Raw genomic sequence first — 12,925 nt, 5'->3', positions numbered from 1 at the left:
TATTGATTTATTTAATTTGGGAGCAGACACAGTCCTTATGAGGTTTTTTTTTCGGGGGGGGGGGTGTAGCGGCAGGTGGGAAGCTGCAGAGAAGTGTGTCAGACTACAACTCTGCATCCTGCTCTCAACCCTGGGTTGTCATGTTTTTGGATGACTAATAAATTCGTCCATATTTCTACAAATGAGAGCTGCTCCTTCCAAAGTGGGATGGATGCCGTCTCTCCTCATCAGACCAGGTTTTCTCCAGAAAGATTGCCAATTATCTCTGTAGCCCACGTTGTTTGCTGGACACCATCTAGACAACCAGCGATTGTAGGACGACATGCGGCTAAACATGTCATCACTGGTCAGATTTGGCCGGTGTCCAGAGAAAACTACGAGACTGACATTGTTTTGGCAAAATTACACACCGATGCAACATTAATTTTAGTGACTGAAACACTGAACCGCTACCTTTATGCTGATGAGACGAGGAAGCAATATTTTAGCTTTGAGAGGTGAAAGCGGCACTGTTAGACTGACATTTTATCTGATTAAATCAGCTGTGTTTCCTGTTTAACAGTTTCTCATTTAGACACTAATAAAAGGAGCAGATGGTAACTTTTAATTAAAAGCCGATTAAACGCGCAGCCAGAAATAACTTTTGGCACGGCCATTGTGTTGTGAAGCATTTTGAAAGAAAACAAATTGTAGGTAATGACTAATCATCTCCTTTGTCGTTCATCTTTCTCTCATTTTTTTCTTCTTCAGGAAAGCCTGTCATGATTGTCATCGAGTACATGGAGAATGGCTCATTAGACGCTTTCCTCAGAGTGAGTATCACCTTCGGAGTGCAAGAGATTCAAAGCAGCAGCCTTTGTCACTTTATTTGAAAACTTTTCGTGTCCCAGAGAGCAGGGAGTCTGCAGTGTGCAGCACATAAATATCATAAATCTTCTGCTGGAGCTGCTGCAGTGTTGCGACCTACATTTCCCCTCTGGTCAGTGAAGATGTCTGACCCGCCTGTATTTCTCTGTGCTGCACAGAAACACGATGGTCAGTTCACGGCTATCCAGTTGGTGGGGATGCTGCGGGGCATAGCAGCGGGAATGAGATATCTGGCTGATATGGGCTACGTCCATCGAGATCTGGCTGCACGAAACATCCTTGTCAACAGCAATCTCGTATGTAAAGTCTCTGACTTTGGCCTGTCAAGGGTGATAGACGACGATCCCGAGGCTGTCTACACAACAACCGTGAGTCAATTAAAGTGGATGCTCTCCCTACCAAGAGCCTTGTCTGAATTCTCTAATCACGGTTGCTGCTGGTGTGTGAAACAAGAGCTCAGTCCTAGTGCATGCCAAAGTAGGCTCCAGCAGTTCTGATCTGTAAACCCGCTACATTTCAGCTCAATTTTCTGGTTTGACAGGTTTTAAAAGGGCTGTATAAGTTTTTCAAAAAGTATTTTATTCATCATTTAGTAATGCTTTATAGTTAAATCAAAACCTCTTTAATCTGTACCTCAACGTTTACAACTTTTTAAAAATCCATTTGTCTGCTATTTTAAAAATGTGTAATGTGTAATGAAGTCATTCAGAGAAAAAGTTGAGTTTATGACAATGAACATCCCCAGGCATCAGATTTACAATAGGAAACAATCACAAGTTATACACATGCAATCTGGAAATGTCCTTATTAGAAAACATATAATACAAAATATTGGGTAATGATGTTCTGGACATTAGGAAATAATTACTGGTATAGCCATAAGATGCAGCAGTCAGATATTTAGTGCCGAATGTAATTATTCCCGTTAAGAAAAATAATTTGCCACTTCTCCATTCATAAATGTGAGGAAAGTCTTGAGCTGTGTTGGACCATTACTAATGTTTAATAGATTTAACGGTGGACATATTAATTGATAATTAAGAGGATAATTGACTGCAGCTTTATTCATTTGCTCTTGTTTTCAAAGAAGTTATTAAGTCCGCAATAAGTCATTTAAAATAATCCGTCAAGTCTGCAGTTGTAAATGGTAACAGTTTTAAATAAATACCTAGCCAAGTTTTTTTTTTTGTTTGTTTACAAGATGCAACCAACCATTTAAGCTTTTACAACTCTTGAAGCCTGCATACAGAGTGGCCTGAAATAAGTATCAGTATTTGTATCTACTTTCATCCTAAGGTTTGTCCGATCATTTGCTGTTGAACGTGTTCTGACTCTGCGTTTCACTGAATATCTCTCAAATGGATATTTTGGGGGAAGATGCAAGAAATAATGAATTTAATCTTTACTCCAGCCACTGACCTACATTTTAATGAACAGGGTGGAAAAATACCTGTCCGATGGACTGCACCAGAAGCCATCCAGTATCGCAAATTCACCTCTGCAAGTGATGTCTGGAGTTACGGCATTGTCATGTGGGAAGTCATGTCCTATGGGGAACGGCCGTACTGGGACATGTCCAATCAAGATGTGAGTTACTACCTGATATACAATCAATAAGAGACTAACATGATGGACTTGTCATTGTGCTTATGGACGAGCTTGTAACCATTGGCCATAATATTTTACAAAATCTTGAAGGTGGTACATGCAGAAACACAGATATTTGGAAACTTGTTGAGTTGGGAATTATGTTAAATATGACACCAGAATCCATAAATATTTGGCATCTTGATACTTCCTTATGTTTCAATCAGTTTATGATTAGAACTGTATATTATGGTATTGGTATTTAAATATCACATAAGACATTTAAAAGGCAAAAAGAAGATTATTATTGGTGCTTCCCGCTTCATAAATTTGAGATTGCTTTGACACTTTCTGTTTTTATTTTGTTGTAAAATGTAAGTGTTTGATATTCTAATCGACCTTTAAAACTCAAATAGACAATTTGGCCTTTTTATGGGCACATTATTGTCTGAAGTTAATAAATGAAGAAAGGAATTGGTTAAGTAAGGGCAATAATTCAGGAACAATAAGTATCTGTTATGTATGAAAGTGGCACAATAGCAACCAGTGTACTGTTAGTACAGTGGAGGCTGAGCTGGGAACTATTATCTGTCTCAGTACTTTATGGTCTGAAGTAGGGCAGGAATTAAGAAATACAAGATTTTCATCAGATTCATCCTTAATTATGGCTAATGTCCTCCCACTAAATCGTAAAGAATCAAAACCAAAAATTTCAGTTTGCGGTTCAGTCTTGAGGCTGTCTAACAAGATCCTCATGAGAGCAGCTTGGCAAGGACGCTAACCTTCAGCTTAATTAGTTCAAGAAGTCTCGCTATAATCATGCAGTTTCAATCCATTTGAAGGAGAAACGAGCCTGAAGTGGGACATGCGTTAAATCAAGTCCTGAGAACTGGGGGGGGGTTATTGATATAAATTACAGAGGTGGGAAACGCTTTTCATGTTGAATGCTCTTGATTTGAAAGTCTTTAAAAGTTTATAATGACTTATGGTAATGGAAGCCAGTCTAACTAGCAGTTAGACTGCAAACAACTCGTGCGCATTCTGCTGCTTGTGTTGGCCTCATTGCTTAGTTGTAGACATAAAATGCCAGACAAAGATATGCATTGTATAAATTTAACTTGTTTTTATTGGGTATATGAATAGGTGTATGAATATTTACTACCAAACCTGCAAGTTACGAGTCATTTTAAAAGCTGACTCCTTACATTGCAGTACTTTTCATCCTCAAATACAAGTCAAACAAGTCATTTAACAAAAGTCACAAGTTGCCGTAGTGATTGACTCGCACGCATTTCTGCGGGTGCTGTTGCTTGTTTTCTGCCAACTCCCACCATCAGAGTCCAACTGTGCCAGACCCCTTGAAGCTGCTCCTTATTCTCAAATACATGACACATTTTGATTGATGGTGGAGGGAGCTAGTTCTGGCCTTTCCTATATGGCTTCCAGTGTTTAGCACCCACAACATCATAGCGAAACGTGATTAAGATTCTCTGGCCCTCCGGAGCAGAAGACTGCTGATTGAACAAAGATGTTAGAAATGCTAAACAACAAGGCTCTGCTACTTGACAGACATCAGTGTCAGAAAACTTTGCGCTTTGTCAAGATGTCAGTAAATCCTGCAGGGATAGCAGAAGAACAATGTTTGCATTTTTTCTCCACAGTTTCAGTGCATTGACACCTTTTTTTCTCCAATCTCTCTTTGACTGCTCCTGACAGGAATAACTGATGAATATATGCAGGAATGCACGCAGCTCCTCGTCCATACAATAAAGGACAGACAGCTAGGGGCTTAAACCAAAGTGTCCTCTGTACCCACTGTTCTCCCAGCATTGATTTTTAATAAACTCCACGCTAAACTGCATGCATGATGCAGACTAAGAATAGCACAGCTTTAAAGGCTTTGTGGAATGTTGTGTTTTAGTATTTAACAGGACTGTATAAATAAAACCTTTGGTTTGCACGTATGAACAATGCAGAAAGTCGTGTGAGCTATGCAAACAATTTGTAGTATGACTGTAAAGGTTCTCTGTACCATCTTGAAATCCATTCTAAAAATCACAGTCAGCCAGCGAGGAGCAAAGGGATTTCTGTAACATGATCCCACCTCCCAAAAAAGTTGCTTTAAAGCTTAGCAGCAGTGCGCAGCTCTGTAAGATGGCTTTCTGAGCCCGGTTACTAAGGGTCAGTAAACGAGAGAAAAAAAGTTCTAATTTGGTAATGCATGACCAACATATGCTGGTCTCATTCCTGTGTTTTGAATATTGATACTGTAGACTAGACAGCAGTCAGTCAGAGAAAGCCCAGCATGACAGACAGCTTTACATTACAGTTTACATTAAGAGTTGCTTCATTCACGTGAATCTGGGGCTGTTCATTCGCTCATCCATTTAAACCCATGTTGGTGTCGTTGTGTTTCCAACTCTCAGCATTCAAACTGTTGCCATGTGTTGTGGCAATGATGTAAAGCATTAATAAAACTTTTGATTTTTCGATTTAGAATTTTCCAAGAGATAGGGGAAACAAACACATATGTTGAGATATAGTGACTTGTTGTACCTAAAGAGTTAAATTCCTAACTTATAGTAAGCTCTTTCCTTTTAGTTCCACTGGTTAGATAACGCAGGTTTGGTTCTCTTCCCCAAGTTTGCAACAAATATTGCTGGAAAGCAATTCCAGTTGCTCCACAATCACTTGTCAAAGCTCTCAAATGCAGCCCCTCTGATTTGTTCTGCTTTGTCTCCATCTTCCCCTTTCTTCAGACATTGCCGGCATATTCCATTATATTAATTTAGCAGATGCTTTTTATCCAAAGCAGCTTGCCCATGAGGAGTGCATTGGTTGGAAATGTAGAGTTCAGTATCCTGCTCAAGGAAACTTGGACATGTGGACTTGGGGAAACGGGGATCAAACCACAAACCCTTAAAGGTTGGGTTTTTAGGATTAGGGATCCAGTGGAACTAAAAGCTGATTCTAAAGACATGGGGTGACCATAAAGGTTGATGCTAAGGAATTAACCTTGTAGCACCCACAGTTGCAGATATGCAACGAGCTTTTTATTTATTTACATAATTTATTTACATTATATTTTTATTTATATTTTTATTTACATTACATTATTTGATTTTTTTAAATTTACATACATTATTTAAATTCATGTGTAATATTTTTTTACATTACATTTTATGTGCCGACAGTTGTCACAGCAATCATTTTCTTGGCTCAGTGAATTACACTCTGCTTTGCGGTGGTCTGTTCTAGTTGGTTCTGGTCTCGTTTGGTGTGGTCTGCTTTGTCCACCTTTCACAGCGGTAATGGGAGGTCAGGTCTCCAAATTGTATTATTACCAAATTAATCAGGAAAGCCCACAGTTGCAAATATGCAACATTGCCTAAAATGATTAAAAATAGCCCAATTCCAAAAAGTCCAAAAATATTGGTTTATTCCCACCCAAAAAGATGCAAGAAGAGCCAAAAGGATTTTTTCAATGATTATTCATATGCTTGGGTGCTACAAGGTTAAAGGATTAAGGTACATATGGTGTATACCAATTGAATACAACTTTAAGTTTAGATGGTTTTTAAAGTCAAGGTTACTGTTACTTAAGAGTTTGCTTCTAAAATGATGCTTTGGGGTGAGGATGATGCCAAATGCTAATAATGTTCAATCTATTCTCCAGGTCATAAAAGCAATAGAGGAAGGCTACCGTCTTCCAGCACCGATGGACTGTCCACCAGGCTTGCATCAGCTAATGCTGGACTGCTGGCAGAAAGACCGAGCCGAACGTCCCAAATTCGATCAGATAGTTGGCGTCCTTGATAAGATGATCCGCAACCCTAACACCTTGAAAACCCCAGTGGGAACATGTACACGGTGAGAAAGTAAAACCACAAATGAATGAATAGGAATCATTTGAAAATGTGGCCTTATACATTAAAGAATATATATTGGTACATTGATAGAGGATCTAAAGTGCCCAGTGGATGATTTAGCCTCTCTAGTTCAAAGATAAAAGATAATTCCCGGGGAGTCAGTTCCAAACAGCAGCCTCTCTACGGCTGCATGGTCAACAACGGGGCTTTTAAATCAATCTTTAAAATGAGTTCCTGTTACTTTAGGGTGCCGCAGCCACACCAGCTCTCACTCTGACATTTGTCAGATGATTTCTTTTCGCAGTGTACTTTTCTGAGGTTTACAGCTGGTTCAAAGGTCTGTGTGGAGCATGAATTTAGGAAGTATTCAGATCCAAAAGATATTGACAAAAATATTTTGGAAGTACAGACTGACATGTTGCATCTATTTCTGAGTTTCCTTTGGACTGAAACCTCCAATCATCCCATTTTTTCTCTCCTTGCAATTTCCTGCACTGCTGGATGTCTTTGTTTGCTGCTTTGTCTCGTCTTTTGCTTGATTGTGTTTTCAGCGGAATACTTCCTTTTCACATGAGACATAAATGTCTTTCTGTGCTCATCCCGCAGACCAATTAGCCCACTGTTAGATCAGAGCACACCAGACTTCACTGCTTTCCGCTCAGTGGGAGAGTGGCTGGAAGCCATCAAGATGGAGCGATACAGAGACAACTTCACAGCAGCTGGCTACAGTTCTTTGGAGTCTGTGGCCAGGATGTCAATCGAGTAAGTGGATATAAAGCTCTCAGGAGGTCAAACATCAGTAGAAAACATTGAAACCAACCACATTTGGACTGGGATGTCAGCAAGATTCTCTCTTTCATCTGCATACGAGTCAACAAATCTTTAGGTCTTTTCATTTTCAGGTGGAGTTTTCCAAACAGTCCAATGATTAGTTTTGACCTTTATTTAGCAAAGCTGCAGAGAACTGCGCTTTTCAAATCAAATCAAATTTATTTATATAGCACATTTCATGTACAAACAGTTCAAAGTGCTTTACATAAAATAAAAGCATTGCAGCAGGGAGTGGAAGAAGCATTAAAAATACATAAAAGAATATAAAGAGAAACAAATAAAATAATTTAAATGAATTTAAAAACAAGCAACAGTCCAGATAAGTTAAAAGATAGTGTGCAGATTTCATGCATAGACACATGAGAACAGAAATGTTTGCTTTTCTCATGCTTTTATTTCAAATGCACCATGATTTAGTTACTGTTCTTACTACATCTCGTACTAATAAACCACCTGTTTATTGATCCTATCATAAGGTCTTTTGCTGAATTAGAACTGTCTTGTTGTTTATATTGTCTTTATAAATTCATGTTACATTTCCACATCTGTTAGTTTGACCAGGGTCAAACGGTTTCACTTATGCTCTGACTTTGCCTTCTTATTTAAAAAGGAAAAAAAAGCTTTCTCCTCATGACTTATTTCCAATTATACTCTGCAATTCTTTTATTTGTTATTAATTAGGGACCGAGCAGTGAAACTGCAAGGACCCTATTGTATCTGTAAGGTTTATTATTATTAGGGACCGAGCAGTGAAACTGCAAGGACCCTATTGTATCTGTAAGGTTTATTATTATTAGGGACCGAGCAGTGAAACTGCAAGGACCCTATTGTATCTGTAAGGTTTATTAGGGACCGAGCAGTGAAACTGCAAGGACCCTATTGTATCTGTAAGGTTTATTATTATTAGGGACCGAGCAGTGAAACTGCAAGGACCCTATTGTATCTGTAAGGTTTATTATTATTAGGGACCGAGCAGTGAAACTGCAAGGACCCTATTGTATCTGTAAGGTTTATTATTATTCTTCTTATTCTTTGCAAAAGGTATGCGAAAACTCAGGAAATTTTGCAAGCGCCACGTGCCAGTCGACGACATGAAAGAATCTAAACATTATATCTTTGGGAGTTGCTCATTGGCTCTGTAGCGCCCCCTACGGTGCATAAAAATGGTCCCCTTAATAGGATTAGTTTCGCGTGGGACGACGAAATTCGGTACACTCATTCATCATGCCCAGACGCACCAAAAAGTCTCTTGCCATCACGGTGCCACGTACACAGGAAGGCGGCCATTTTGGATGGAAAGTGCGTTTTCGTGCCATTTTTGGCCGATTCCACGCCTTGCATAAGATCGAACTTGTCCTACAGATTTCATGCTACAGACTTCAAACTTGGCCAGGTTACTCTCAAGACATGGGGGGAGAAATTCATGGAGAAACTTTTTCAAAACTTAAAGGGCGTGGGCGTGGCAACTCCTCAAAGTTCGATGACTCGCCATCACTCGCCACAACAAATGAAGTCGCTTATAACTCCCACATACATTATCCAATCTGTCCCAAACTTCATACGGTGAATGCTGGACCCAGCCTGAACGCGTACATATTATCATAACGACATCCACCTATAGCGCCACCTGCTGGTGGTCGGAAACATCTCTTTTTTTCCACATCTCGCATTTGATCGAACTCGTCCTACAGATTTAATGCTACAAGCTTCAAACTTGGCCAGGTTACTCTTAAGACATGGGGGGAAAGAGTCATGGAGAAACTTTTTCAAACCTCAAAGGGCGTAGCCGTGGCGACGCCTCAAAGTTATGACTCACCATGAAAAATTAAGTCGCTTATAACTTCCACATACATTATCCAATCTGTCCCAAACTTCATACGGTGATAGCTGGACCCAGCCTGAATGCGCATAGATAAAATAGTGACATCCACCAACAGCGCCACCTGCTGGTGGTCAGAAACGTCTTTTTTTTCCATACCTCACATTTTATCAAACTCCTCCCACAGATTTAATGCTACAAGCTTCAAACTTAGCCAAGTTACTCTTAAGACATGGAGGCACCTCGTACGTATGTAAAGGGTATCGTGTGTGGGCGGAGAAAAATGGCTCAGTGGCGCCCCCTAGAAATTTTCAAAAACCCCTCCGCATTGGGGTTATGCTGTGCTCGTAAGTACACAGCGGGTATCGTGCGTGTGGGCAGAGCTGCAGCTCCAGCGTCCAGCGCATGCCCAACGTACGCACATCCCAACGTACGCACACCTCGGTCCCGCTCACAGCTGCTTGCAGCTTTCTAGTTATTATTATTCTTTCTTATTCTTTGCAAAAGGTATGCGAAAACTCAGGAAATTTTGCGAGCACCACCTGCCAGTCGACGACATGAAAGAATCTAAACTTTATATTTTTGGGAGTCGCTCATTGGCTCTGTAGCGCCCCCTACGGTGCTTAAAAATTGTCCCCGCAATAGGATTAGTTTCGCGTGGGACGATGAAATTCGGTACACTCATTCACCATGCCCAGACGCACAAAAAAGTCTCTTGCCGCCATGGTCCCACGTACACAGGAAGGCGGCCATTTTGGATGGAAAGTGCGTTTTCGTGCCATTTTTGGCCGATTCCACGCCTTGCTTAAGATCGAACTTGTCCTACAGATTTAATGCTACAGACTTCAAACTTGGCCAGGTTACTCTTAAGACATGGGGGGGGGAATTCATGGAGAAACTTTTTCAAAACTTAAAGGGCGTGGGCGTGGCAACTCCTCAAAGTTCGATGACTCGCCATCACTCGCCACAAAAAATGAAGTCGCTTATAACTCCCACATACATTATCCAATCTGTCCCAAACTTTATACGGTGAATGCTGGACCCAGCCTGAACGCGTACATATTATCATAACGACATCCACCTATAGCGCCACCTGCTGGGGGTTGGAAACATCTCTTTTTTTCCACATCTCGCATTTGATCGAACTCGTCCTACAGATTTAATGCTACAAGCTTCAAACTTGGCCAGATTACTCTTAAGACAAGGGGGAAAAGAGTCATGGAGAAACTTTTTCAAACCTCAAAGGGCGTGGCCGTGGCGACGCCTCAAAGTTATGACTCGCCATGAAGAATTAAGTCGCTTATAACTTCCACACTCATTATCCAATCTGTCCCAAACTTCATACGGTGAATGCTGGACCAAGCCTGAACGCGTACATATTATCATAGTGACATCCTCCTATAGCGCCACCTGCTGGTGGTCGGAAATGTCATTTTTTGCCACACCTCACATTTTATAAAACTCCTCCTACAGATTTAATGCTACAAGCTTCAAACTTAGCCAGGTTACTCTTAAGACATGGGGGCAAAAATTCACGGAGAAACTTTTCCAAACTCTGAACAATTCGGGCGTGGTCAGGCGGTGAAAATCGTGTGATGGTGTTTGTGATTTGAAAGCCTTATCATCATCACAACGTCATGAAACTTGGCACACACGTCCATCCTGAACACCTCGTACGTATGTGAAGGGTATCGTGTGTGGGCGGAGCAAAGTGGCTCAGTGGCGCCCCCTAGGGTACTTAAAAATGGTCCACACATTGGGGTTAGTTTTGCGTGGGACGACGAAATTCGGTACACTCATTCATCATGCCCAGACGCACAAAAAAGTCTCATGCCGCCATGGTCCCACGTCCACAGGAAGTCGGCCATTTTGGATGGAAAGTGCGTTTTCGTGCCATTTTTGACCGATTCTACACCTTGTATAAGATCGAACTTGTCCTACAGATTTAATGCTACAGACTTCAAACTTGGCCAGGTTACTCTTAAGACATGGGGGGAAAAATTCATGGAGAAACTTTTTCAAACCTCAAAGGGCGTGGGCGTGGCGACGCCTCAAAGTTTGATGACTCGCCATCACTCGCCACAACAAATTAAGTTGCTTATAACTCCCACATACATTATCCAATCTGTCCCAAACTTCATACGGTGAATGCTGGACCCAGCCTGAACGCGTACATATTATCATAGTGACATCCACCCATAGCGCCACCTGCTGGTGGTTGGAAACATCTTTTTTTTTCACACCTCGCATTTGATCAAACTCCTCCTACATATTTAATGCTAAAATCTTCAAACTTGGCCAGGTTACTCTTAAGCTAGGGGGGAAGAAAACTCTTGAGAAGCTTTTCCAAACTCTGAACGGTGTGGGCGTGGCCAGGCGGTGACAATCGTGTGATGGCGTTTGTGATTTGAAAGCCTTATCATCATCGCAACTTAATGAAACTTGGCACACACGTCCACCCTGATGACCTCGTTCGTATGTGAAGGGTATCGTGTGTGGGCTGAGCAAAATGGCTCAGTGGCGCCCCCTAGAAATTTTCAAAAACCCCTCCGCATTGGAGTTATTATGTGCTCGTACGTACGCAGAGGGTATCGTGTGTGTGGGCAGAGCTGCGGCTCCAGCGTCCAGCGCATGCCCCAACGTGCGCACATCCCAACGTACGCACACCTCGGTCCCGCTCACAGCTGCTTGCAGCTTTCTAGTTATTCTTTCTTTCTTTCTTATTCTTTGCAAAGGGTATGCGAAAACTCAGGAAATTTTGCGAGCGCCACCTGCCAGTCGACGACATGAAAGAATCTAAACTTTATATTTTTGGGAGTCGCTCATTGACTCTGTAGCGCCCCCTATGATGCTTAAAAATGGTCTCCGCAATAGGATTAGTTTCGCGTGGAACGACGAAATTTGGTACACTCATTCATCATGCCCAGACGCACAAAAAGGTCTATTGCCGCCATGGTCCCACGTACACAGGAAGGCGGCCATTTTGGATGGAAAGTGCGTTTTCGTGCCATTTTTGACCGATTCCACGCCTTGCTTAAGATCGAACTTGTCCTACAGATTTAATGCTACAGACTTGAAACTTGGCCAGGTTACTCTTAAGAGATGGGGGGAAAAATTCATGGAGAAACTTTTTCAAAACTTAAAGGGCGTGGGCGTGGCAACGCCTCAAAGTTCGATGACTCGCCATCACTCGCCACAACAAATGAAGTCGCTTATAACTCCCACATACATTATCCAATCTGTCCGAAACTTCTTACGGTGAATGCTGGACCCAGCCTGAACGCGCACATATAAAATAGTGATATCCACATACAGCGCCACCTGCTGGTGGTTGGAAACGTCTTTTTTTTTCCACACCTCGCATTTAATCGAACTCCTCCTACATATTTAATGCAAAAACCTTGAAACTTGGCCAGGTTACTCTTAAGACATGGGGGTATAAAATCATGGAGAAACTCAAAGGGCGTGGCCGTGGCGACGCCTCAAATTTATGACTCGCCATGAAAAATTAAGTCGCTTATAACTTCCAGACACATTATCCAATCTATCCCAAACTTCATACGGTGATAGCTGGACCCAGCCTGAACGCGCACATATAAAATAGTAATAAACACCTACAGCGCCACCTAATGGTGGTTGGAAACGTCTTTTTTTTCCACACCTCAAACTCCTCCTAAAGATTTAATGCTACAAGCTTCAAACTTGGCCTGGTTACTCTTAAGACATGGGGGCAACAATTCATGGAGAAACTTTTCCAAACTCAGAATGATGTGGGCGTGGCCAGTCGGTGAAAATCGTGTGATGGCGTTTGTGATTTGAAAGCCTTATCATAATCGTAAGGTCATGAAACTTGGCACACACGTCCACCCTCACCACCTCGTACATATATAAAGGGTATCATGTGTGGGCGGAGCAAAATGGCTCAGTGGCGCCCCCTAGAAATTTTCAAAAA

The 12,925-nt window shown here is 41.6% G+C and overlaps 1 protein-coding gene across 4 annotated transcripts in view; it reads left to right on the top strand.

Moving 5' to 3' along the window:
* Positions 1 to 12,925, top strand: part of epha7 (eph receptor A7) — a 147,504-nt gene that overhangs the window by 83,632 nt on the left and 50,947 nt on the right. For all 4 annotated transcript variants that reach the window (XM_075459699.1, XM_075459698.1, XM_075459697.1 and 1 more), the window contains exons 12-16: positions 751 to 812; positions 1,026 to 1,235; positions 2,305 to 2,454; positions 6,131 to 6,324; positions 6,930 to 7,085. In XM_075459699.1, coding sequence (XP_075315814.1) covers positions 751 to 812; positions 1,026 to 1,235; positions 2,305 to 2,454; positions 6,131 to 6,324; positions 6,930 to 7,085 — 772 coding nt within the window. The remainder of the gene's footprint in view (positions 1 to 750; positions 813 to 1,025; positions 1,236 to 2,304; positions 2,455 to 6,130; positions 6,325 to 6,929; positions 7,086 to 12,925) is intronic.

The sequence above is a fragment of the Odontesthes bonariensis genome, chromosome 24 (genome assembly GCF_027942865.1).
Source record: "Odontesthes bonariensis isolate fOdoBon6 chromosome 24, fOdoBon6.hap1, whole genome shotgun sequence".
Classification (NCBI taxonomy): domain Eukaryota; kingdom Metazoa; phylum Chordata; class Actinopteri; order Atheriniformes; family Atherinopsidae; genus Odontesthes; species Odontesthes bonariensis.
Note: the sequence above shows the minus strand (reverse complement) of the source record. Positions and strands in the feature narration are given on the sequence as shown.